General features: G+C 34.1%; 3 protein-coding genes across 3 annotated transcripts in view; 1 reads left to right on the top strand and 2 right to left on the bottom strand.

Moving 5' to 3' along the window:
• Positions 1 to 753: 753 nt before the first annotated feature.
• Positions 754 to 6728, top strand: LOC111503022 (ubiquitin thioesterase otubain-like). The gene is made up of 4 exons (XM_023157221.2): positions 754 to 962; positions 1014 to 1313; positions 1366 to 1551; positions 6439 to 6728. Exons 1-4 carry the CDS (start codon positions 858 to 860, stop codon positions 6655 to 6657), a joined length of 810 nt encoding a protein of 269 aa, XP_023012989.1. The 5' UTR covers positions 754 to 857; the 3' UTR covers positions 6658 to 6728.
• A 1900-nt stretch (positions 6729 to 8628) lies between these two features.
• On the bottom strand, positions 8629 to 14304 carry LOC111503013 (derriere protein). Its single transcript, XM_023157213.2, has 4 exons — positions 13965 to 14304; positions 11596 to 12006; positions 9431 to 9596; positions 8629 to 9094 (listed from the first exon to the last, which is right to left on the bottom strand). The coding sequence occupies exons 1-4, from the start codon at positions 14187 to 14189 to the stop codon at positions 8754 to 8756; spliced, it is 1143 nt and encodes a 380-aa protein (XP_023012981.2). The 5' UTR covers positions 14190 to 14304; the 3' UTR covers positions 8629 to 8753.
• A 352-nt stretch (positions 14305 to 14656) lies between these two features.
• Positions 14657 to 27095, bottom strand: part of LOC111503007 (ATP-binding cassette sub-family C member 4) — a 28615-nt gene continuing 16176 nt past the window's right edge. Inside the window, exons 7-16 of the mRNA XM_074183295.1 lie at positions 24064 to 24666; positions 22523 to 22838; positions 22276 to 22422; positions 21734 to 21927; positions 20846 to 21189; positions 18121 to 18351; positions 17120 to 17347; positions 16355 to 16899; positions 16140 to 16300; positions 14657 to 16030 (exon numbers count right to left, since the gene is read on the bottom strand). Of these exons, the coding sequence (XP_074039396.1) occupies positions 15751 to 16030; positions 16140 to 16300; positions 16355 to 16899; positions 17120 to 17347; positions 18121 to 18351; positions 20846 to 21189; positions 21734 to 21927; positions 22276 to 22422; positions 22523 to 22838; positions 24064 to 24666 (3049 nt within the window). The 3' untranslated portion in view covers positions 14657 to 15750. The remainder of the gene's footprint in view (positions 16031 to 16139; positions 16301 to 16354; positions 16900 to 17119; positions 17348 to 18120; positions 18352 to 20845; positions 21190 to 21733; positions 21928 to 22275; positions 22423 to 22522; positions 22839 to 24063; positions 24667 to 27095) is intronic.

The raw sequence follows: 27095 nt of genomic DNA, 5'->3' as shown, positions 1-27095 counted from the left end.
CATCCTCTTGAAGATGATCACTTGGTGATCCCCAGTTTTATTAATTAGAGAGAGAGAGAGAGTATGTGTTTATTACCCAAGGTACCCAAGACCTTATAGACAAACACTAGTAAAAAGAGAACATGTAAATAACTACATGCAAAGGTTCCAAACATTGCATCACAAGTACCAGGTAATGTATAGCTTATTTTGAATTCCCTATAACTTTTTTCTGTTCAATCAAAATTGAGATGTCATAAATACTGGTGAATGCTGGTACGCGCGTTTTTTTAAGGAATTCTTATAGACCAAGTAGAGTAGTTTTGACGTCGCCACAAGATGAAGTCGACAATGCGTATTTCCATCAATTCAGCCTTGAATGATGTTGGGAATTCTGATATATTTTTCTCAGAACTGGAGAAGTGAGTTATTGCCCGAAATATAGCCAATTGTGTTTCTTGTACCAATACTCTAAAATGCAAATAAAACCAGTAAAAACAGTCACTAATGAAGAAATTAGACGAACAAAAGGCGAGTTCATAAATTCATCGATGAGTCCACCAATGGATTCACCTATTGATGTTCGAAACATTAGCGCATTTCTAATTTCTATTAGTTGAAGCTATATATCAGAAGTTTCGTGTTGGTTCTGAACTTCGCTCAAACAAATACATGACGTCATTGGTAGAAGTCGGTTCTATTTCGTAACTCCACCAAAAAAACTCCAATTTTCCCGCGCATAGTAGTGACAATTCTGATTATTTGTTTTTCTGTTGCTTGTTTTCTGATCTGTCGTTGTCTGTGTTCTGTTCGGTTAATGGGAATTTTGGAGGTTTTACTTTTTTTATGAATAATCATAAATAAATTATTTGTATAAAATGGGAGACCAGGGCCAGTCGGAAAAACATATTTCAAGTGATGGTGAACCACAAGTTAATCAAGATGAACTCATATTAGCTCAACAACGCCAAATTGAAAAAGAAGTGAGTTGATAAAGAGTTTCAGGTTATATTTATGTCAAAAACCTTTCTAAGATTTCAGAGACCACAGCTATAGTAGGGGACTTGGAGCCGATTACATCCCTCAACAATGAATATTCTGCGGATGACGTATATCTAGATAAAGTTAAGGATTTGGCTTCAAAATACAAGCATATTCGCAGAACTAGGCCTGATGGAAATTGCTTCTTTAGAGCCTTCAGTTATGCAAATATTGAAAGACTGCTAGGGAAAAAAGAAGATTATAATGAGTTTTTTAAATTATCTGAAAATAGCAAAGATGCTCTAGTTTCCCTTGGATTTCAACAATTTACTGTTGAAGATTTTTTCGATACTGTAGGTAACAATAATATTGATACCATAATGTTGTGATAATTTTTTTTTCAAGTATATGGAGGTATTGAAACGTTTGAAAGCCATCGATGATGTAGAAGAAGCCCGAAAAGAACTACACACCTTGTTTAATGATCAAGGTTTTTCGGATTATATGGTGGTCTATCTGAGACTTCTTACTAGCGGTCAGCTCCAAAAAGATCAAGATTTTTATAGCTGTTTCATTGAAGGGGATCGGACTGTGAGTATTCTCAGTAGTTTATAATCGATGAGAAAATGGAAAGGTTTACAATTTTCAGGAGAGATTAGTTTTCGGAAAATAAAAGTTTTTTTGTTTTTTACTTCCTCATCTTTATATGTAAAAATGTGTAGCATTCCTATGAATCCTATCTGTTTCAATTCCATCACAAATGTTTTGAGTACAAACTGAATAGGAAAAAGTTATTTTCGTATTTTGTATAAAAACTGACTGGCGTTTTTGGTTCTGAAAAAAACCTAGAAAATTCTGATTTCTGTTTCAGGCTGTATTTTAATTCATAGAGATATTGAAAATATGCTGTATCTTTGTTGTGGGAGCTTTCAATTAGCTATCAGAATATGCTCATACAAATTTGAACAAGGTTTCAACTTGAGTCTTCCTTAACTTTGAAATTTTAAATATCATTCTGTACTTATTTTATATAGTAATTTTTTTATCAGATATGTGAGAGTCATTAATATTTTTACTTACAGCCATGATTATCATACAAATACAATTAATATGTCCTTTTATATACAACTGATTAAAAAAAAAGTAACACCTGAAAAATATTACTATCACAACAATCTTTTTTCAGTTTTGTTTTTTCAGGTCAAGAAGTTTGAAAAAACTTGAAATTTTTCATCCTTACCTTATTTTCGGTACCCCGGTATTGTATGATTACAGTAGGCTATGATCTTTAGCAGTAGTAAAATCAGTCCAAAGATACACTTTAAGATCGTTGAATAATGTGAAAAATATGAAACAGTGAAGTATAATTTCACTTCTCCAGTATCTCTTGAACTTTTATTGTTGTTTTTTGAGGAGTTATTCCGTTATTTTACAACATAGATTCTATACGTAGGTCATTATAATGTTATAATACTTTTTTAGGTATTCGAGTTCTCTCACGAACTTCAAGAGTTTTGAATTAGGAAGGTAACTCCATTTACAGGTTAAAGTCAACATCAGTAATTTTTTCTTAAACAATTTATATTTTTAATTACTGATTGGCTCCTGCAAAAGGTCATTGAATATTGCGAAATTAGAAATACAAGCGGGACATAAAACTGTTTTTTAAATTTCTCAAGGTTGTACGAATATTTTTGCACTCAACGCGCGTTTTGCCAACAAACTTAGCATCCTCAGGAGAAGAAAATTGATACCTAGTCTAGTCTGGTTAATCCTTATATACTAAAATTTCTTACCTGAGGTTGTATACCTGAAGTCCAATATGGAATTTCTCGGTAATTAACTACCTGCAAGTTCTTAGTAATTATTCTTTTCCTAACAGAAGATTAAAAAGCGGGCTAAACGGGATGTGTCCCTTATCGCCATTCATGCTGTTCTTACATTTTGCTATTTCTAGACTCACATGCATCGAGTAGCCTGGTGTCATGCACATGCTTAATCAGTTTCAGATTGTTTTCACCAATTCTGGGGTCATTGTCTAGAGCATGTTGGGCGACACTGGATTTTTCTAACCTTCCGTATTTCATGTGTGCACAACGCTCCTTGAAGCGGGTTTTAATCGCTCGTCGGCTCTGGCCGATGTATTTGCTGTTGCAATCGATGTATTTGCAATGGAAGGATAGAAAAATCCAGTGTCGCCCAACATGCTCTAGACATGGACCACAGAATTGGTGAAAACAATCTGAAACTGATTAAGCATGTGCATGACACCAGGCTACTCGATGCATCTGAGAGTCTAGAAATAGCAAAATGTAAGAACAGCATGAGCGATAAGGGACCCATCCCGTTTAGCCCGCTTTATAATCTTCTGTTAGGAAAAGAATAATTACTAAGAACTTGCAGGTAGTCAATTACCGAGAAATTCCATATTGGACTTCAGGTATACAACCTTAGGTAACAAATTTTAGTATGTTAGGATTAACCAGACTAGACTAGGTATCAATTTTCTTCTCCTGAGGATGCTAACTTTGTTGGCGAAACGCGCGTCGAGTGCAAAAATATCAGTTTGGTGTTAGGGCAATTGATCTCGAAAAAAGTTATTCAACTTTCATACCAAAGGTTCCAATCTCATCGTTATTCAGGTACTTGGTTATTCATACGACATTAAAGTCTAAATCATAATAATAATAGAAATATATGTTATAATACTGTTTAACTTCTCATTTTTTTTTCTAAATGTGGTATTATTTTGAAATTGTTTTCAAAAATTGATTTTTTTACTATTCGCTAATGTTGTCAGTGGTCAAAGCTTTTATCATAGTAAATTTATAAACATTTCTTTTTGCTCCAACATTCGAGAACAGATGTTCTCTTGTGACATGTATTTGAAATGGAAATTTTGAATCCTGTTTAATTGCAAACATGATTATCTTTGATCAGTTTTATTTTCAAAAACTATTGAATGCTGACACAAAACATATGACACAAATTCTCGTCTGTATTTTTGGAATTATCTGTGAGTCTACAAACATGAATCTGAACGGTAACATAAGTGTTATAGATATGCCAGAAACTGTCAATATTGCAAAAAAATACCGAAAGTATGAAAGAACTTGTTTAACTTGCAAGTGGATAAATGCGAGTATAGAGTACATAAATATATTCACTTATCAAGTGATAAAAAGAAAAGAAACGAGGGTCACAATATAATGGCAAATGTAAATAATATGATTATACCATGTTTATATTGACAACTACAATCTCCTTGATAAAGCATTGGAAATATTTGTATCATGGTTTAGTTAGGATGATAAATGCATATCTCACTGCATAACCTTCAAAAATTTTTGATGGAGTATTTTGAGTCAGCTGTTTCAAATGATTTTGTGAAAAGAAGTCTCAAGGTTTGAAGTTGCCAGTCCTCACATGACCACTTTCTCACGATTTCGAAAACAATTAATTAACTTATCGATTGGCTTGTTGTTGGTGTGTGTGGTTGATCAAAAGAATGATTTTATGAAAAAAAAAGTTTTGGTTTCCTACTTCTCCAACGTTAAACAAAAGATTGGGAAACTTTCAGTTCAAATCTGAAATGATCTTCTGTGTTTGCTCTACCTACATACCTGAATAAAGAGTTTTACTAATTTTCTTCCTTTGGAAGATTTCCACCACATTTTTTGTTTAATGATGGAGAAGTATTAAGTGAAACATCTTTTTTCCTGTAAACTAATCTCCCTTTCAAATATTCCATTTTCAATTTGAATAATTTTATCGTTTGAAAGTTCTGGTTAGAAATTTTCATTGGTATCTGTCGGAGAATGCTGGCTCTCAATTTTATTGTGGAATTGTAACTGACACGTACAGTTTCTTAGAGAATTTGACCCTGTACAGTTTTTTAGAGAATTTAACCCTAATGGTCGTCTCTTCCACAATTCACCTCTTCCACGATTCAGAGACATCACTGATCAATGTGACATTTTGAAAGGAAATGAAAATATCACAATTCAGTCCAAAAATATAAAATCTTGTATAAATATTTGTAGAATGTGGCAAAAATTTTATATTAGTAGCGTCACTGCATACTCGCAAATACATCTAAAATAGCTTTGAATCTAATATATAAAAATGGATGTTTGTTCGTTGGTTGGTTGGTTGGTAAGCGATAAACTTCTACATTGCTCAACCGATCGTGATGAAACTTGACATGTATAAGTAAATTTCCATAGAGAAGGTTTTTAGGCTATCAATTTTTCTGTAACTTGCCACTAGATGGTGCTGTAGAACAATTTTTTGAAAGTACTGTTCTATAACGCTGCGCACGCCTAAATTCGTTGATTCTGATTCTGTCAAAACATTAGAACAACAGAGATTCCCTCAACATAGTACTATTATAATATGAAACAGGTTGAAAAAACCAAAGAATACAGTTACTCCTGAATACTCTAGTTTGCCTTTGTACTAGAAATGGAAAACTCTTGGAGAAACACAACATAAACGATCAATTGACGTAGCCGTTACTACGTGGTAGGAAATCATAATGAAGAAAAGAAGAGAATTGAAACTTTCTGTTTTTAACAATTTATTTGTAACTAACGTCAATGCAGTTTTGTCCTATAAGGACATTTTCAAACTTATACATTAAAGTAATCAATCGTTGTTAGTTTAATGTATAAGTTTGAAAATGTCCTTATAAGATGAAACTACAGTTACTTTAGTTACAAATAAAAGTGGTAAAAATCATAGAAAGTTTCAATGCTCTCTTCTTCACAACATAAACGGTTTTTAAATCAAACAAGAAGATACAACAAAGCCTCAGTTCGGCTACAGACAAAAGAGACCCACTATCAGCAACAGGGGTATATCATCACACACTTGTGGGAAGGTATACATCAGAACCACCAAAAGATCCATGGAAACAAGGCTGCAAGTACATGAAAGAAACTGCAGACTAGGCCAAACGGACAGGTTGGCTGTGGCGGAACACACACTCAGTGAAGGAAATCACAGTATTCTGTTTGAAAACACGAAACTCATTGCTCCCAAACAGGTATACCATAGCCGACTGGTACCGGGGGCAAAGAAGTTCAAGAATAGCAAACAGCATGACGACAGGTAGAAAAGGGTCAACGACTGTTATTGACAATTTACCTAATCCAGAAACAGGTATTATCACATCAGACTACCTGTGTCAACATGTCAAGCATTAGGCAATTCACCAAATCCAGGTACAGGTATTAGCACACCAGACTACCTGAGTCAACATAAATACCCTTTACACAGAAAAATAGTGACACTGAAAACCTCGGCCGAGAAAACCTCAACCATTATATCATTATTAATTGAGTTATAGTTTTTTAAATTTATTATCTTTTTATAATACTTTCTATTTCTACTTTCTTTAGTAGCTAACCATGAATGTTTCAAAATCAAACTGACTTTTATGGAGGAATATCTGATTTTTTTCTCCATTTCTTCAAGGTTGTTGATTTCTGCCATCAAGAAGTGGAACCTATGTATAAAGAAAGTGACCACATTCATATAATTGCTGCCTGTGCAGCATTGCAAACAGGAGTTCGAGTTATCTATATGGATAGGGGTACAGGTAAATCTTGTACCCAACATGATTTGCCTGAGGGTTGTACTCCCACTGTTCATCTCCTTTACCGTCCAGGACATTATGATATTTTGTATCCTTAGAATGTAGATTTAAGATTTTTGTATTTTGTTTAACATTTCTTCAATAAAAATTTGGATTTTTGAAAATGTGATCTGTTTTTTATTTTGGGAGGCTTTACCGTGATACATTTTTGCAGAAAGATCTATCCAAAGGTAACCATAATATCAATATGTAATTTTTTAAAATAATTTTGCATTCTTCATAGCTGTTTACAGTCTTCAGAGAATACAAATAAGCTATCACTAACTTGCGATGGCCTTTTATCTAATTGGCATTGTGGTCGGGAGGAATATTTTTTCAGGCAGAACATTTCCTTCATAGTCTAACTTTAAATTGCAGTTGCTATTTCACATAAAATATTTTGCTATCTCTTTGGTAGTTATTTGTATTATTCCATATCATTAGAAACTGGGTGGGAAATAGAACTTGAAATTTTTGGATTCCTTCTTTAGATCCTAACAAATTCTTCAAAGGCATTCAAATTTTCTCCGCTATGCAGAATTTTGACAGATTCATTGAGCTCCCTGCACGGTATCCAACAAAACTACTCAAACATTCTCTGATGAAGACCCCCAGAAGTAATGTCTCCTAATTGAAATTGAGAGTTACCAGATAGTTATAGCTTGTTCATCTGGGTAAAAGTCATACTCGTACCAATGAACATTTGTTGAAGGAAGAAAAGATACGTTCTTTATACTTATACTGTACCAATGTCTGCCAAACATATCCTGAAAATACATTTCAATTCTCCTCCTTACCACTTGTGACAGTATCATAAGTTTTTCCAATCTTTTGCGACAAGAACATTACCCGTCTTGGGACAAAGAGAAAATCCGGAACTATCTCCATTGAAAACTCTCCTGGGATCTTCCATAATGCCTGATAAATGATTGCTTGCAGGTAGAATTGAAGATAATAGCCTCTTTCGTGACTAATGATTGTGAGCTCTGTTAATGCTCTCTGCTTTTCTGAGTGATATTCCTGCATGAAGTTTAGGGAAATATAATTTCTAACCAGACTGATGGTTTTTGGACATATGGAGTATTCCCGTATCCCTAGCAATTATGGTGACTATTCGAACTTGCCAGATGTGTTTTTTGTCCTTGAAAACACATTTGGCAAGATGTAACAGCCAGTTAGCAATTTTTTGCTTCCCTTATCATGTCATAATAGGGGGCGGTCAAGTTTTTTTTAAAAACGTTATCTGCAATTTTTTCTTTCAGTCTATCTTGGATGTGATTTGAGGCACCTATTCCAAACTAGCGACTCGCTTCCTCAACACTCTTATTATTTTCCCTTATTTCAATCAGTGCCTGTTTTATGCCTCATCAGAGTAACAAAATAATGTTTTCACATTCACCCTCTTTCGAGGTAGCTTACCTACTTTTTGATATTATTATCTTCCACCATTCAACTGAAAATAAAAATCAAGATAGGGACCAGTTTCAGATTTGTTGTAAAATAACCTTTTTTGGTCATCTAAATCATATGCTATCTTTATAAAAGGACGAAAAAACGGTATAACCTTTCCTATTTTCGGCCACCCGATTACTGTCTATTGTAATATCCCGCGTACATCCAAAAAAGTGGCCAAAAACGGGCAATTACTTCGTCAATGTGCTGAGAAACAATGTAAGAAAATGTCAATGTTATATTTGTCGTGACAGTGACATTATTTTTCAGTGTTTTTCCGGTTTTCAGCCACCCTGACCGAAAAAATGGTTTGTATATTATTTCTGTCTAGTTCACCCACCACTCAATGAAAATAATAGTCTGATAGATATAACATTTTTTCCGTTTTCAATAGAAGCTGAACCTGCATATATTCAACTTATATACAAAATTAGTTGTTAGTTCTAATAGCAAAAAGTTCACCCTCTATTTTCCTGCGAGGTCTTCACTACACATAGAACTTAATAACTTAATAACTGATATTTTTGACACTGTATTTTACTTATAATGTTTACCACTATATTAGTAAGTAAGACAACACAGTTGGCCACAACAGTTAATTAACAAAAAAACCCGTTTTGAAACTCATCCCATCTATTAGTGAATTAGGTACTCAGTAGAACTGAATCAACAGAGTATATTCTAAACAAATTTTCAAAATGAATTATCTACATCCACATTCCGTCGCAATAATGTTATCATAATTTTTAATGGCGATGTTATCGAACTTGTCAAAATACATTATTGGTTGAGAACGGTACTTTACTGGTACGCAACACAGCGACCTTTTTTGAAAAATATGGAGAAGTTTCACATGATTTTTATCCTCGAGTTTTGGCTTCAAACACTTCCCAGAGCAGTCGTTGGCCAGGAAGCTATCTGGAGTAATTATAAATTGGTCCCATCCTAGATTTCGAAAATTAACAACCCACTCTTTTCTCTGGCATTCAGCAGAGATCTCTGATGCATTAGTGGGAAATTGTTCTGTGACATCTGAAAGTGTACCTGTAAAAATATGTATTTAAATAGCGATAAATACCTATTCTGTATTGAAAAGGTAAGATATGGTTGAAACCAAGAATCTGCTAATGGGTTTTTAAGTACAAAAACTTGACTATTTCATTGAAAATTTGGTTAATTGACTAACAGTTTTAAAACGAAAAAAAAGAAGGCTGTATGATTAGGTTGGAATTTGGTGCCTTCGATATTAATATTTGACTATCAACAATAAGAAATTTCGAATTATAGACATCAAGATTTTTCAATAAATAACTTAAAATTCACTATTATGGTTTGGCTCTGGGATACGCATACTTCAAACATGTGATATGAAAAACTTACTGTTATTTTGAACTTTAATTGCAATAAAAGTTCTAAACATTCCCTCGTTCGAGTCCTTGAATATTTCTACCAATTTATTGTCATCGTAACTTGAAATGGTTAGGATAAGACCCAAATTTTCTTCTCCTGTAAGCCAATTGTCGATGGGTTTTTTCACTTTGAAAATCTAAAAATAATATACAGTTTTTAACTACCATATTTTTTAGAATTTTGTAGTTTTTAATATTTAACTATTTTAGATGATTTTGGATCCCAAAAGCGTTGCATTCATGCATGTTCCTAAAATATACAGCACTGTTTTTTTTCGGGCCAGGTTATGAATGCAACGTTTGAACCCAAAAGCATTCATGGCTCGGCCTAGTACCACTAATATGAGACTTATGGCAGCTCGTGACAGGCATATTTGTTTTCGAATCGTGGATGTTTTTGGGCTAAGTATTTTTGTATTTTCAAAGCACTCACTTTCGAAGCTTGGTTTAGCAACGGACCGCCGTTTTGGTCTTTGTTTATCTTTTTAAGGGGGTCGCTAGCACCACTTCATCTTTTACTAAGGACACCCCCTAAAAGTCATTTTCGAAAATTCACACTGTACATTTTTGGTACTTGGTATTTGAAAAAGTGTACCTACTTTTAGTACTGAACTTGGTACTGAATACGTGAGTTATGCTTGGTACTTGGTACTGTCACTCAAGTATCAACATTCGCATTCAAACAGCTCATCCGGGTTATTTTTATCAAAGACAAATCAGTTTAAACGTCGCCTGACCCTTACTAGTACCTCTGATGAAATTTGGCACATCGGAAATTTGTGTGTATATATTTCTTCTCTCATTATATTGTTGATGTTTTTTTTTTCATATTTAATGCATAAACTGTATTGGGAACAGAATAGTTGTTCTAAATTGGAAAGTAAGTAGTTTTGAAAAAATAATTCCAAAACTTACAGAAACCAAAATTCTCTACAAAAATGATCATGATTTATTAAAAATCATTCATGATGATGGATCAGGCTTTAGCCAGAAGACAGCAAGAGCTCCACAAGGAAGAGAAGCCACCACAACCAGTACGTATACTTCCCTACATCAGAGGATTGTCGGAAAGGATAAGAAGGATTGGGTCCAAGTATAACATCAGAATCTGTTTCAGATCTGGGAACACCATCCATAGCAGCCTCACGAAAACCAGGCCACCAAACGCGGACTGCAATTCCAAGATTTGCATTTACCGGAAACCCTGCGAGTGCGGAAAATCATACAGCGGTGAAACTAAGAGGCCAGTGAGAGTTCGCATTGCCGAGCACAAGAAACACAACACAGCGAGGAGAAACCAGTAAATCAGGAATAGCAGAGCATGTTTGGACACATCAAAATAACATCAAGTGGGCTCAAGCTGAAATCATCCACAAGGAGGACCACTGGTTTAGGAGAAAATTCAAAGAAGCCGCATATATGTTGTCCAACCACGCATTTAGCCAAGCTAGCGTAGAGATACGCGACATATGAAAACCTCTAATCAAGCAGAACACGACCAACTCCCGCCAAACGGTCAGCTTCCGCCAAAACCGATGAAGCGGTGAGAGGGAATAGATGAAAGCACTCGAATGGCCTATAAATAGTCAGATCTCGGAGGAATAAGTCCAGTTATCACCCGAAGACGATTGTAGATACTAACAATCGAAACGTCGTGAAGTAACTTGGTTTGGAATCCTTCAATTCAGTCATTCAGGGATTTCAAATCAATTTATATCGTATTAGACAATGGAAGTCCCAACTAATGAAAAAATAATTCAGTCATGATTTATGTTACAAATTTGGAGCTTGGTTCATGAGATGGAAGTGTTACTTATCGAAACAGATCCTGTCTCAGACGAAGGCTTCATATATTTAGTAGAGCATAGATGATGTCTGGATTATATTTATCTTTTACAGATGTGGACTAATACTCTGAAACCGGTCTCTGACCACTCGACTGATTTCAGTAAGATCCTGCTGCTGGACGAATGTCTGTCAAATATAATCCAATGTCCGTTGTGGTATTAGCAAAGAAATGAATTGTTTTCCAGCAGGCATTTGCCAGAGGAACATTGTGTGCACTTTGGAAGAGTTTGAATAAATGTAGAAATTCGAATCCCAGTTTATGTATCATAGTTTTTTTTAAATTCTTACCTGCCATCCTTTCTGCGCTTTGGAAACATATATGACATTGAAAAGTTTATGAACATCGGGATTCTGTATCGAATTAGTTTCGTTCAAGTCTTCATCGAACTGGCTTTCCAACTGATACAAGCGTAGCACCACGGATTCTCTGTGAATACTCGAAGTATTTTTTAATGGCCAGTAAAAATACAAATCCGCATCTAGAATGTTTTCGTTTGCATCCACGCTATCCAGATTGAAGAACAGAATACCGCTTGAACTATTTCTGTTTGTATTGAAAAGTATTCTCGTGTTGACGTTGGAAGACGTTTGTTCTTCACTTGCCCTTTCATAGAACTTTTGTATAAATTTTGGTAAATTATTTTTAGACTGGTTTTTGTGCTGGTAATTCCATTCTTCATCCAAATATTGTGGAAGGATCTGAAAAGACGTGTAACTGAATAACGGGAATACACGACAATTCATAAAAAATTTGGATATTCGAAGTTATGCAACAATGTACTGATATTTTAAACTGACTAAATGATTTTAACCGAAGGTGTGGCATACAAGGTATAAGGTTGTTTCAAAAGTTCTGTCCGTTTTAATGTTGTGTTTTTTTTGCACCTCCATATCTTAATAAATACGTATTCTACTGTGTCGTGGTATAGAGTGCATTCCATTTGAAAAGAGCCACCCTGAATAACTTTTGCTACAATGATTTTCAGGTATAATAAAAAACACGTCAACAATAGTATACAGGGGGACATATTTTGACATTCACATTTGATGTTACTTCCCTATCGCACCCCCATTGCATGTCTCCAATTTTTTTAAATGGATCACCCTATATTGTTTCGCATTATCAGATAATCCATGATAAGCAGATTTCAATAAAGTATAAAACATATGGTCTGAAGCTTATGGTTCGGGAGCTACAAACTATTTGAGTTGAAAACGAGCCAACCTGAATAACTTTTGAAACAATGATTTGCAGGAAAAATAAAAAAACAGGCCAACAATTATACAGGAGGCCACATTTTGAAATATTCGTTCTGGAGACAAATATAGAAGCTATAAATCAGAAAAAGATATTCATTATTAATTTTTGAATCAAAATCTGATGACTGGGCAATGAGAAGAAAACAATTTTCTATAATAAATATTCAAAAACGTTTCCATCAACTTCCATACAATGGTAAAAACGAGCTCCATTGCCGCCCTCACATGGTTGAGAATCTCGGAAGTTATTTCTCATGATATTATCTCTCAAATCTTCTAATGTTGTTGATTCTATCTCATACATATTAGACTTCAGATGACCCCATAGAAAGAAGTCTACAGGATTGAGATCCGGAGACCTTGGTGGCCATTCTTTAGGACCTCTTCTGCCAATCCAGCGACCAGCAAAATGATCATCCAAAAATTGTCGCAATTGCCCTATTGATGCACGGTGTTATTCGATTCTCCAACATTTATCACTAGTCAAATTATCATCGATAAAAAAAGGTCCAATGATGTGATCTCCTAAAATTCCTGCCCAAACATTCACTTTTTGAGGTCTTTGGGTATGAACTTGATGGTATAAATGAGGATCCGTATCACTCCAATATCAAAAATTTTGCCGATTCACCTCTCCATTCAAACCTAAAGTACATCCATCCGAAAAACAAATTTTATACAAGAATTTCTGATGCAAGTTGATCCGTTCAGCGAGACTTTCACAAAACTCGATACGTCTATCGAAATCATCTTCGTTCAATTCATGAACTAGTCTAATCTTATATGGATGAAATAATTTATACTTATGAAGGATCCTGAAAACAATTGTACGACTGATTCCGGATTCTCGAGATAACTTAGTATAACAATACTTTGTTGAAATCTTCTCATCATGGAGAATCTGATAATGCGAAACAATATAGGGTGATCTATTTAAAAAAATTGTTGACATGCGCTGGGGGTGCGATAGAGGAAGTAACATCAAACGTGAATATGTCAAAATGTGTCCCCCTGTTTACTATGATTGAAATCGTATTCACCGAGATATTATAGTTGAAAGTAGAATCATGAAAACGGAAAAAACTTTCGAAACAAGCCAATATACAAAGCACCCCCAGAAAGTTATCATGAAATCCAGACGAAATCTGCGAACAATGTTATTAGGGAGTAGTTTTTTTAATGTATCCGAGTTTTATGATGAATGATCGAAATTGATTGCTTTATTTCTTTCTTTGGAAGATTCCCATATTTTTTTTATATAAAGATGGAGAAGTAGAAAGCCGAAACCTTTGTTTCCCTTTCAATTCAAAGATATTTTTATTTAAAATAAATTTGTTATCGAATCACCGAAGTTGTTGAAGGGTACTCAAGAAAGTAAACAAAAAAGTACCACTTACCGTCGTTTTCTTTTCCTCAAAATTAAGAAAGTTCGTTGCGCCCCCGCGCCGATTAGGATATTCATAATCGGTTATATTATGGTTGAGATAATGAATTCTGTTATGCACTCTCACTTCACTATTGTTTTTACCCATTTTGAAGTAATATTTTCTTCCGGAGTTATTAGTAACATTCTGAAGCAGACTCAATTCGAAAATTGCGAATAAAATAAATGCTGCCTTCATGACTTCTGGGACAAATTCAATTCACTACGGCAAATCTTGTGAAACTGTTGAAATTATGTGCCTACTCGAGTAATTCTGGAGATTGGAGGATGTGTATGAAATGTTCTTGAATTGAGTGAATAATTTCCGTTTTAGTTATAAAAATTAGAAGTTGAGTAAGTCTCATACTTGCTTGAAAGGAGCGAGACGAGATTGAATATACAGAATGTATTCGTAGTGATGCCATTAATTTCAGATGGTGATTATTTATTATATTTTATGAAAAAAAGTTTATATGAATGTGTGTCCCAACTTGCTTCGTTTCCGAGTAACGGGGTGTCACAGTTTTACTAAAAATATTGTTCTTTTATTCACTCACAATTATTTTCATCGATGTTGATTAAACTATACGTGTGTTTATGAGTAACAAGGAGCTTCTTCTCATCAAATAAGATTTGGAATGTTAATTAATAATAATAAAAATAATAGTAATAATAATCGTCTTTATTATTTCCACATTCAAAAGAATACAATAAATATTAGAAATCAAGGTTCATATATAGAAATAAAGGGCGAAGTTTATTTTCTGTTGTGTAAATGCGACAGAAAATATTCTTCCACTGGCTTCTCAGAGGGTTATCAGAGGGTTACTTGATTCATGTATGGAAAGATATTGTCGAGCGATTACACTGACATCTGACACTAGCATAAACCTACATAATTCATCTTACTAGCAAAGGTACATCCTCTAACAGTTCTGGCAATGTGTCTTCTAGAAATTCTCCATACGTCACACCATCGAGTCAAGGAGAAAAAAAATGCGGCCCTATGAGATGATCACCAAAAATTCACGCTCAGACGTTTTAACGACATTTTCTGCTAAAACCCACTTTCTACAGTAGCATGTGGATTCTCGTAGGCCCAAGAGTGATTTTTATGAAAGTTTATGATTGCATTCCTTGAAAAACTTGCCCCATTAGTGAAATTCTGAGTTTGTACAATTCTTTGAAGGAACCGCTGAGAAAAATCCAATCATCTAGGAAAATCTAGCGGTAACACTGCCTTCGACCGTTACTTGTAGTATGGATACAGTAAAGTATGCAAAACCTTCTAAACACTTCGATGTAGATTCTGAAATTTAGAATTGAATAGGGTGTTGCATTCAACCGGTGTTGACGTAATTACCCGAAAGGTGTCTACCCTGTATATTGAAGTATTATTTTGAAAAGTCGTGAGTTATTATCAAGAATTTTCAATATTTTTCGTTTATCTCATAATGCATTTTTGCATTATTTCATGTACAAACTGTACAGAGAAAAATAATGACTATCTCTTTCGTATTAAATATTTTTATAAACGATAAGTTTATTCATTATTCACATTCGAATCTCGAACACTCAAGTAATTGAACACATAATTTGTATTACTAGTCTAATTCAGTTCTCACCCGAAGAAACAGAAACTGGTGATGTTACTCTTGCTTTATCACCTACAATGGAATGTCACTGTGAATCGTTGAAACAGGATATGTTATTTAATAAAAAATATCAACAAGAATATCGTTTTAGATTTTAAAAATATTCTAACTGTTCGACGACTCTGCAACAGTTTTTCGATAAGCCTTAAACGCTTCCTCTCTCAAATGTGTGGCCATCTGCGTTCCTGTCTGCTCCACCATTTTTGAGAAGTATCCCTCAGAATTCTGCAATAACTCATGTGGAGGTGCATATTCTACTGCCACTCCGGCGTCCATCACAAGAACTTTGTCAGAGTCCATTATGGTGTTTAATCTGTGAGCGATGGTTAGTACTGTGCAATTTTTGAATTTTTCCCGAATGGTCTTTTGGATGAGCGAATCCGTACTGTAAAAAAATACAGTTGGAGATGAACATGCATGGAAATGAATGGATATACTTACTAAATTATTACAAAAGGGTGTTTCTTTGAAGGTCAAACATACAATATACTCACTTAGGGTCAACGTTGGCTGTAGCTTCATCCATTACCAAAACCTTGTTATTTCTCAAAATGGCGCGAGCCAAGCAAATCAATTGCCTTTGACCTGCACTGAAATTTGAACCGCCTTCACTAACCTGTTGATTGAGACTTTCGATTGAGTTCTTCAGCTCAACCTTGAAGAGAAAAATTATCGATTATCAGAGTTTTTTTTTTTTAGAATTACTTACATCAGCTAGAGCTTGCCAGACATCTCCATCGCTTGCTTTATCGAATGGATCCAAATTATATCGTACAGTGGAGGAAAATAAAATGGGTTCTTGGGGGATAATCGAAATATTGGACCTGAGTTGTTCTAAACTGATATCAGCTGTATCAACATCGTCTATGGCGATTGTTCCTTCAATTGGTGCTAATCTAAATAACGAGGCAATTAGTGTTGATTTTCCTGCCCCAGTTCTGCCTACTATGCCAACTTTCTCTCCAGGCTCTATTGAGATATTCAAATCCTTCAATACTGGTAGCTCTTCTAAGGCATATCTTAAGTAAGTATTTGCAAAAACAATTTTACCCCTTGATGGCCAATCAGCTGGTTTTTTGGTTGGAGGTTTTTTCAAGTCATCTTCAGTTTTCAACTTGACATATTGAACCAGTCTTTCTACGCTTGTCATATTGGAAGCAACCTCAGCTGATTGTCTTACACCCACTTGGAGCATACCCGTTAAAATCAGACTACTTGAAATCACCAAACCTACTTCTGCGCTATTCACATTGCCTGGAAAAAGTTGTAATTCAGTTTTTGATCACAATATCATTCACTAAACAATCCTTAATATTTTCATTTCTCAGTTGAAATATATGAATAACAACGATTATGGTGAAACTATGGAGATTTGAAAAAACACTGTTTGTTCATTGATGTTTTCATAGCAGTTGTAGAAAGAAGTTCTTTTTCTGATACTGTTATACTTTTTGCTCATCATAAATGAACTCACCATTTCCTATGAGAAACTGAAAAGTAACGAGAGCCAAAAACGCAGTACTGATACAATCCAGATAAAACCCGAAAGCTTCACTACAAGCTTGGAACAGGTATGAACTACCAGTGTGCTGATCCTGTAGACTGTCAAATTCTTGAGTGACCATATCTTGAGCATTAGAAGATCTGATAGTGGGCATTCCATATAAAGTAGCAGAAATATGTGAGAACACAGGGGCTCGCGCTGTGGAAAATAATTTAATATGAATATTAGGCTGTATCATATTGTGTTTTTGTTGAGTGAAAACTGAGAGTCTTAACTTTTGATAACGCTTGAATTTTTTTTATTTTTCAAAAGTAATGAATGAAATAATGAAATTTTGTCGTTTCTATTTTGATCTGATGGTTTTTCCAATCTTCTATTTTATAATCACGCAAGTATATCCGCGTATATTATTTTTCACCAAATAAATTTCACCGATTAATCGTAAACCGGTCAAATGAAGTTTATTTAACAGCTTACGATGAACCCGATGAATATAATGATGAAAAAAAAGGAACAGTGAGCAGAGTTGACAAGTGACAGTATTCTATTATTGTCGAAACGAAACATTTTTTGCCATAAATGCTAATAAATTATTCATATTTTGAACCAAAACGCATCCATATCGCATTACTACATACAAAAATGAGTAATAAAACGTATGTTGCCGAAATAATTTTGAAAATTTCCAATTCAAAATTTGTTTTGATGTCTTAATAATTCAGCTAACAGGAATTTTTCAGATTCATCGGCCTTGGTTTCGATGTATTGATGGAATTAATCGATATACACCGATGACAAAAGAAGTTTGATGAAATCCATTGGTTTAAAGCCGATGAAAAAGAGAAAATACTGATTGAGTTTCTTTTACATCGATGAGTTAACCGGTGAAAAAAAGAGCACGAGTTATTGAAGAATAATTATTTATATTAGTCGAAATGTATTTTCCTAAGGAATGTTAATATTATACTTACTAGCGGCTTCAAGTCTCTTAACGTTTTGAGCAGTGGATAAGTAAACTACTCTCAAATAATAAAAGAGAGATCCAAGAACAACAGCAGGTATAATCATCCATGGGGTCACAATGAAGTTCAATGCTAGAATACCTCCCATAACCAGAAATACTTGCACAACATCATACATTGCGTTAGGCAAAATTTCATCTACTGCCCCGATGTCTTTTGAGAATCGATTCAATATTCTTCCTGAAAGAAGTTCCTTCATAATTAGTCAATAGAATCCAGAACAATAGTCAAATGAATGGTTCAAGAAAGTCACCCTTGCGATACTGCCAAACTAAAATCCATCAAATATTAATACTGTTAGCAGGTGTGATGTGAAGACTATCAAAAATTCTTCAGCAGTTTTTGAAATCCCCTCAGCTATAATCAAAGTATTATTTGAGAGATTTTAGACTTCGTCCGTAAAACTGAGTGGGCGAATGTATTTGGTAAATTATTCCATGTTACTGGAGTTGTTTCCCAACACCAAACCATTATTTTAACACCTCGACACGTGTATCGATCACCAAATGATCATCTTTAATAGTTAAACTCCAGTAATATTCATTACTATACCAAAGGTTAAAAACAGTGCATCACAAGTAAATTATTCCACTTGAGGAAAAGGCTTTGAAAATTTCCGTTTCGATGGAATAAAGAAAAATAGGTTGAAATTGCTTCGAGAGAAAACTGAGGAAAAACTTAAAAAGCGGTAGGATGAAGAGACTGCTAGAATCCAAATGAAAACTTTGGTTATATAGTTAAGCTCCAAGAAAGAACTCTGGCTTCAAAATACCACTCTGAATAATGTCATTTGTACAGTTTGGCTAAAATGTATTGCTGTAAAAGTAATGAGTACGTCTCCGTCCACTTTTGAAGGGATAGGTGTTTACCTATCTATTATCTTGGAAGAAATGGCGGATGAAACCAGAAGATTTGATAAATACCAATAGTTCGAAAAGCTTCCACCACTATATAAATTATGGCGAATTAAACTACAGAAGCGATAACAAACACGAGAGAACGGAGTAAGCCAGTGCAAAAATTGTATTACTGATAGAAATATAAGTAGGTATAATTATTTAAAATTTCTTATTTGCGGTTAATGAAGTATGCCATCTGTAAAAACCTTTTTTTTGTCTGTTTCTTCCAAGTCTGCAGAAGACTGCAGCATCTTGGGCTTCTTGGTTTTTCTTCCATATATTTATGACACCCTTTCTAAAAAACGTGTATCCTGAACTAATTTTTACAGCTTCTCATCATTTCAAATATTCGTCTGAACTTTCTCTCTGTCTATTTTTTACATTGTCTGCAATTAAAGGGTCACTTACACAATTTCATTCTGGAATAGCAGATCATGTTTTGGACCCATCAACATAACATCGAGTTGTCCCAAGCTGGGATCATACACAGAGAGGAACATTGGTTTAGGAGGAAATTCAAAGAAGCCGCATACATGTTGTCCAACAACGTATTCAGCCAAGCTAGTGTAGAGATAAGCAACTTATGGAAACCCATCATCAAGTGAAAAATTGCCAACTCCCGCCAAGTGGTCATCTCCCACTAACAAGTGAAGCGGAAAAAGGAAAGCGGGGATAAGTAAAAATACTCGAATGACCCATAAATAGTCATCTCTCGGAGGAATCAGTCCAGTCATCACCGTGTTAGGAATCACACGTTAAAAGGTAAGATCTCGTTAGTCCTTAGCTCGCACAAGTTTCTCAACTTCTGAGAGTTGTCATTCGCATGGGGTCGACAGCTGATTAACGGAAAAAACAGAAACAGAACAGATCATCCGAAGACGATTGTGGATACTAACAATCGAAACGTCGTGAAGTAACTTGGCTTGGAATTTCTTCCTTTTATTTTTTGTTCAATTGTTCTATTTTTACTTGTATTTTATTTGACTGTTATTTCATTTCAAGTTTTTTGCTTAATATAATTGTTTGATTCAGCTATTCATTTTTAATTCTTCTTTTTTATTTCTTTCATGGATTTCGAATCATTTTATATAATATCAGACAATGGAAGTCCGAAGTAATGCAATTCATCATGAAACGTTGTCAATCACCTTCAAACAAACGTTGAAAAAATGGTATTTTTCTCAGACGGCCTTTTTGTATAGTTTCATCTTGTGTATTCCCAATTCCCAGGAATACCAATACTCTTTAATATATCTTATTGATCCATTTCCTAATCTCGTTCCCAACCATGTATGAAGTTTATCTTTACTTAGCACACAGTTTTGTAATTCTGTCCTGGCACGTAGTATCAATCTGTATTTTTAACAGTTCTTCTTTTTCTGAATAAGAAGCAGGTTTTTTCAAAATGTAATAAACTGTGGCATCAAATTGAGGCAACTTAAATTCAACCAATATTTTAGTTAGATGAATTTATTTGTAATGTTTTGACAATTCCGATTCGTCACACTCTGCCTGAATGAAAAACATTCAACAGTTACTGACTGATCCAGCGTGGATTCTTGATAACTTCAACTACACTTTATCATTTTCACAATTATTTCAATTATTCACTGTTTGCTTTTCTTGCTTCCGAACTATAGTGATTTCGGAATTAATGTTCAAACTAGTTCAATTTCTTCGAACTTTCTAGTATTCGACTCTCACATGGAATTGAATAAATGAAAAACTATCAAATATGAAAGGAAAAGAAATGAAGAATGAAAACGTTCACCAACCTGAAGGATTAGTATCAAAGAATCTCATAGGGGCCTTCAAAACATTAGCAAACATCCTGTTGTGGAGTCCTTTGGAAGAGTTCATGCATACTTTGTAGAATACGATGGCTCTTGCTGTTGACAATACAATGGATCCGACTATGAAAATTGTATAAATAACTGCATAGCTCTCTGGTTTTGGTAAATCGTTTTGGGCATCAAATGTATTACTTTCATTTGTAATACTGAAAGAAAGTCCTTCGGTTGGAGTTGAAATCCCAGATGTCTCATTGTCATTAATCAAAAATTGGGCGATGTTAGTGAAATTATCAATGTTCGAAAATCTTATTTTCTCCATATTAGTCCTGAAATACAAATTTATTATTCCCAGGTTCAGTGTACTCAGTATAGAAGCTAAACATTTTTTTGGTTATACAAAGTTATTCACGAAAAGCTTCAATCAGAAATGTCTGAGATGCTCTTTAAAAATCCATCCTGAACTTTAAATCAAGTCCTCTCTGGAATCTTTATACAATAATAATAGCAGAGATGGATTCACACAAACAATGAGAAAGTAATAATCTTGACATTATTTAATGACATATTCAGACATACTGAAAATGACTATCAACTACGTTTTGTGGCAATAAACTCGTTTTTATAATTTTTAAGGCTATTCAGTCCTTTTGCCTGAATTTTTTACATCTACAAAAGGCATGCCGACGCCGGAATCATCATGAACTATTCCACATTACTTGAGGTGTGTGATTATTGAGTTCAAATTTGAATTGATTTCCATAATTAATTTTTATTCAAATTTGAATTAATTTTTATAAGAAGTTTTTGAATAGGTGATATATACGGGACATCTGCTGCCCATGATTAGCTTTGTAAATGTTGAAATCTTACCAGTGAGTGACCCACAAATCACAAAAATTGCAAAATGCTTGAGAAACAAATGAAAGAATAACCAAAAACAATAGAAAAGGTATGCCAGATCCACTTTTGAAGTATTCCAAGTACAAAGCACCAGATAAGCTTCCTTTCTCTAACAGTTCGTGGGTTTCTTCTGGTTCTTCTTCTTCAATTTCTTTTCCCGAGCTCTGTAAACCAAAGCAAATTTTTGATGAAACATATTTTTGAGGCACGGGAAAATAAAAGTTCAACGTATGTTCATTATTCAAATCATCTCAAGAAATTCATTTTACTCAGGGTTATTGAATGTAAATTCAGTGGAACAAAAAAAAACTGGAAACATTTGAAAGAAATGCTTGTGAACTTTCGAAAAATTATTTTCTACTTGAAAGAAAATGTTTTCAGTAAGATTCAAATGGTTTTTTATGACATTTAGATCAATGTGGGTATACATAACATAGAAGTTGAACGGGTCCAATAACTGATCCGTGTGGTACACGACTATTAACGTTTTTACTCATATTGGAAAAACTTACCGCGATGGAAACTATCGACTTGATTCTTTCTCTTTGATATTTTTCTTGTTCGTCTTTTTCATTATCATTCTTCGATTCTTGCCTCTCGAAATCTCTAAGTACACTTTCTGATATTTCAGAAAAAGTTCCTACTTTTTCGATCTTGCCCTGCAACCAAAAAATCATCAAACTTTTTTCCTTAAGAAAAATAATTTCATTTCCAGATGTCGAATCTCAGACCTTTTTTTTTTACATCAATTCAACTTACATTATTCATAAAGATAATCATATCTGCTTCCTTCAAGTATTGCAACTGGTGAGTAACTAGTATTCGAGTTTTTTTGCATAAGTAGTTTTTGATACATTTTTCGAAAAGATGTTTACTAACATGCGTATCAACGGCTGAAAGTGGGTCGTCAAAAAGGTAAATATCCGCTTCAGTGTATACCGCTCTGGCTAAATTGATCCTAGCCCTTTGTCCACCACTTAGAGAAACTCCTCTTTCACCCACCATTGTTTTATCGGCAAAGGGAAATTGTTTGAAATCTTTTTCAAGAGCGCACACATCTACCACTTCGTCATATCTGAAAAATATTGGTAATTCATTAAGATAACATGCCTATATTGAAATATACCAAGTGAGTTATACAAGGGTGAAGTTGTGTGACCCACAACTTCCACAATACTTTTAATGCACTGTTTGGAACCTTAATGCATATTTCTTGAGTTTTATCCCAACACCAAACCGTTATTTCAACACCTCGACCCGTGTTTCAATTGTAAAATTTGATTTTTTTTTTGGACTCTGTGAAGTACTAACTTCACATCAAATTTTTTTCTTGGATTAGTAGGCTATGTCCGAAAGAAAACATGAATTCGACCTTTTTCACGAAGAAAAGGTCTTAAGTAGATTTTTCTTAGAATTTTGAGAGTTCGCAGCTTTTGTTTTTCTTTTCTAGGAGGTTACGAAGTTGGAGTTTTGAAAGAAAACAACTCGACTTTGTAAATAAAATATTATATTGAATAATAAAAAATAAAACTGAGGAACAACAAAACAACAGAAAAATGTAATAATAAGAATCGGTGGATGATAAACAAACCGAAGGAAAACAAACTAAATTTCTGATATGCAAGACAATAAACAATAAAAAAAAAACTAAACCGTGTACTGAAGGTACTACTAGTTTTTCCTAACGTCAACATCTATTTTTGCGTGCCTTCGCCGACTATGCTATCGTATATGGAGAGTGATTGTAATACTCAGCTCGACCAGCTTATGACATTTTATTACTGGCTTGAGACTGTCAAAACACACGCCATTCCGTTGAAGATCATTTTTGATGATGTCTAGTTCCTTCTCGAGACCTTCCTTCGTATAACAGAGTTTCAGGTTTATTTTGGTTAATATAATTGTTATTTTCAGCTATTCATTTTCAATTCTTCTTTTTTAGTTGTTTCAGGGATTTCAAATAATTTTATATAGTAGACAATGGAAGTCCGAACTAGTGAAATTCATCATGAAACATTGTCAATCACCTTCAAACATAACTGAGATAATTATTATATATCATTAGTAGTATATAAGGGATCGCCAATTCAGACCCAACGGTCATTTATTACATTCAAAAGAAAGATCATACTAGTTTGATCTTCCTCTTGAAGTTGATCACTTGGTGATCGAAACACGTGTCGAGGTGTTAAAATAACGGTTTGGTGTTGGGAAAAAACTCCAGTAATAAATAAAATTAACTAGTGGTAATAAGACAAAAGTGTTTCCATTCATTTCATTAAAACACCTTTATAACTTGCCTGTTCTTCAGGTAGGGCTGTCCAAAAAGGATGTTGTTTCGCACATTGGAGACGAACAGCCACGGTTCTTGAGAAGCATATGACACGTGTCCTTTCACTTCTATGGACCCCTTCTTCAAAGGCATTTCTTTGAGAAGCAAGTGAAGCAAGGAACTCTTTCCGGATCCAACGTTCCCCACTACACAACACAGTGTCCCAGGAGGTATTTTCAAGTTTATATCTACCAAAGTATCGACGATTGGTTCGGACATCCAACTGGCATTGGCGTTTTTGATTTCTACCAGTCCTGGTTCCTTCACATCTTCGGTACTATCTGTCAATACGAGATTCCTCTCTTCGAGAAGCAAAAAGTTTTCTAGCCGCTTCACCGATACTTTAGCTTCGGAGTAGGCTGCTAGAGCGGCGGGAAAAAATATACACATATACAACTGGATGGTATTGATCAATTGAGCCATGGAGAAAACTACGTCGCTTGTAGGTAGCTTGCCTAAGAAGAGATTTACCACAACGATGAGGTAAAGAATGAACCGTTCTGTGAAAACTGCGAGTGCCGATGTGAATCCTTTTATGTAGGAAGTTTTCGTGATGTAATTTACTTCGTATCTGAAAAATAAATGTAAGTTGATACAAATTATGCATTCAATGATCAAGAACAACTCAGAATTGACAGAAAATTTTTCCACCACGTTTCAATTGGTAAGGTAATCTTTTGGGGTATTCAGTGACAACAAACTAGTACTCATTTTCATAAGAGACTTTCTACATGAATTTTGACTTCGGTATATCATTCGTTATCTGGCAAAAATGGCTTTTTTCGAACTGTATAATGAATATGGGCATTATTTTAGTCAATTTCGAAATAAAAGTCATTTGAAATGATTATACAACAAATTTTATCAATTTTGAACAGATTTTTTTTGTTATTTTTGACATGTACCTACTTTATACTGCTGTATGTACTGTACTTCAAAAAAATACACAACTCACAAAAGTTTTAGAATCAGTTAGTTCAAATTTATTCCTTCCTAGCTCAATATGGTTATCAAATGACAGACAAATGTAAATACTACTACTACCTAAGACCTTCCGAATTATTTTTTTAATTAACACGCTTTTATTAACTTCACCTGTATGTATGTATGTATGTATGTATGTGTGTTTGTTTGTAACTCCCAAAATCGGGATCTGTATTTGACATAATTATCGACATTATTGCTTGATCTATTCGCGGGCAGATAGATAGATAAAATAAATATAGTTTAAAAAAACTTTAAAAAAAACGCTTTTGTAGCATACAAAACTAAAAAATGAAAAATTAATATAGTTTAAAAACACGCTTTTAAAGATAATCGAACTAAAAAGTTGAAAATATTTTTTTTAATAAAAAAAATCTGTTTAAAATCGTGTTTTTCCTTTAACCAGCTGTCGCACCCCTACGAACGACAACCCTCAGAAGTCGAAACTTGTGCTAGCTAAGGATTAACGAGGTCTCACCTTTTAACGTGCGATTCCTAACACGGAATAAGCTTAAAACAATAACCAACAAAAAATACTAGTAGCATGGGCGCTTAGTGCCATATTTTTTTGTATATCCGGCGGCCGTCGGTTTTTTCACAATAATACTACTATTTTTCGTTCGTTAATGTTTTAGTCTTATTAAAAAAAATGTTTTCAATTTTTCAGTTCGATGTTCTTTAAAAGCGTGTTTTTTAGTTTTTCAAATTAAATTCATTTAGTATATTATATACATCATTATTGTCTTTTTTTAATAAAACCGTTCAACATAATTTTTTTGCTTTTTTTCTTTCATTATTTGGAATGTTATTTGAAACAAAATTAACGATTTTTTATTATATTTATTGAAACCCAACCTACTTTCTATGTTTTCATTTATTATTTCGGTCGGTAGTCAGGCGGTTCGACGTGGGTGCTTTGTTCACTCACTCGAATTGACTGCCGTGTTGGTCGGTAGTTCAAGCCTGAGTCTGAACGATCGATTTTCACTTGCTATCGTCCAACTCGTGTTAGGAATCACACGCTAAAAGGTAAAACCTCGTTAATCCTTAGCTCGCACAAGTTTTGACTTCTGAGGGTTGTCGTTCGTAGGGGTGCGACAGCTGGTTAACGGAAAACAGATTTGGAATATGATATGAAACTAAATTTACATCGAAGTCTGAAAACTTGCCTTGTTTCAAACAGTTTTATGGTTCATTATTATATTTATTGAGAAAAATCTAGTTTCTAATAAATATATTTTCCACTCCTACACTAATGAGGAAAGAATAACAAAAATAACAAGTGTTTTCCCAAGAAACATACATGTTTATAGTAGGGAAGAAAACAATAGATAATTCAAAACTTTAACATAACCTACAGAGCAACAAAAAAAATCAGAATTGAAAAAAAAATAGATGATCGAATATACTTTGAGTATCAAGTACATCAATATTGGGGATGAAATTCATAAGACTAGCAAGAATATAATTTCAGGAACCCCAATGAAAAAAAAAATGTGTCACTCTAGAAAAATGAATTGATTGCGGGGTTATATCACGTGCTGGGGACTTTAGAAATAGATGGAGTTCCATTGAAATTACTTTCAATTCAGAATGCAAATATTCTTTGAAGACTTCCACCTATTTTTTTGTATCAAGATGGAGAAGTAGAAAGCCAAAACCTTCCTTTCCCAAAAAATTAATCTCTCCTAAAAATATAAATATAAATTAAACAGTATTCCTTTGGCTGGAAAAGAATCAAATGAGCGAATGAATATCATTACGTACTGACATTGATGACATGAGAGATTCAACTCATTCCTGACATAAAGATGCAATTTTATAAATGAATTCAGTGCTTCATTTTGTAATGTTATCCAGATTAGTGCTGAAGAGGAAATGGGGCAAGTGTCTTATTCCGAAACATCGGATGGCCGCCATTGAGAATGACAGTATTCCCTGTAATCGAAATTTCACCTTTTTCATATATTACCTTGTGTAGCAATCCTGTGAATGATATCTGATTCAATTCCATAA

Source organism: Leptinotarsa decemlineata, unplaced genomic scaffold, assembly GCF_025532065.1.
Source record: "Leptinotarsa decemlineata unplaced genomic scaffold, Ldec_3_MD MMD2_tig00026336_RagTag_RagTag, whole genome shotgun sequence".
NCBI classification, from domain to species: Eukaryota; Metazoa; Arthropoda; class Insecta; order Coleoptera; family Chrysomelidae; genus Leptinotarsa; species Leptinotarsa decemlineata.
The sequence above is the reverse complement of the archived record's forward strand: the minus strand, read 5'-3'. Positions and strand labels throughout refer to the sequence as shown.

Bases quoted from the DNA above. Each gene is read 5' to 3' on its own strand.
- LOC111503013 (XM_023157213.2), bottom strand. From the start codon at position 14,189: ATGAAGGCAGCATTTATTTTATTCGCAATTTTCGAATTGAGTCTGCTT. The intron at 12,007-13,964 runs GTAAGTGGTACT...ACGTCTTTTCAG, and splicing joins TTGAGGAAAAGAAAACGACG to ATCCTTCCACAATATTTGGA. The intron at 9,597-11,595 runs GTAAGAATTTAA...TATTATTTTTAG, and splicing joins AAGCGCAGAAAGGATGGCAG to ATTTTCAAAGTGAAAAAACC.
- LOC111503022 (XM_023157221.2), top strand. From the start codon at position 858: ATGGGAGACCAGGGCCAGTCGGAAAAACATATTTCAAGTGATGGTGAA. The intron at 963-1,013 runs GTGAGTTGATAA...AACCTTTCTAAG, and splicing joins AACGCCAAATTGAAAAAGAA to ATTTCAGAGACCACAGCTAT. The intron at 1,314-1,365 runs GTAGGTAACAAT...TTTTTTTTCAAG, and splicing joins TTGAAGATTTTTTCGATACT to TATATGGAGGTATTGAAACG.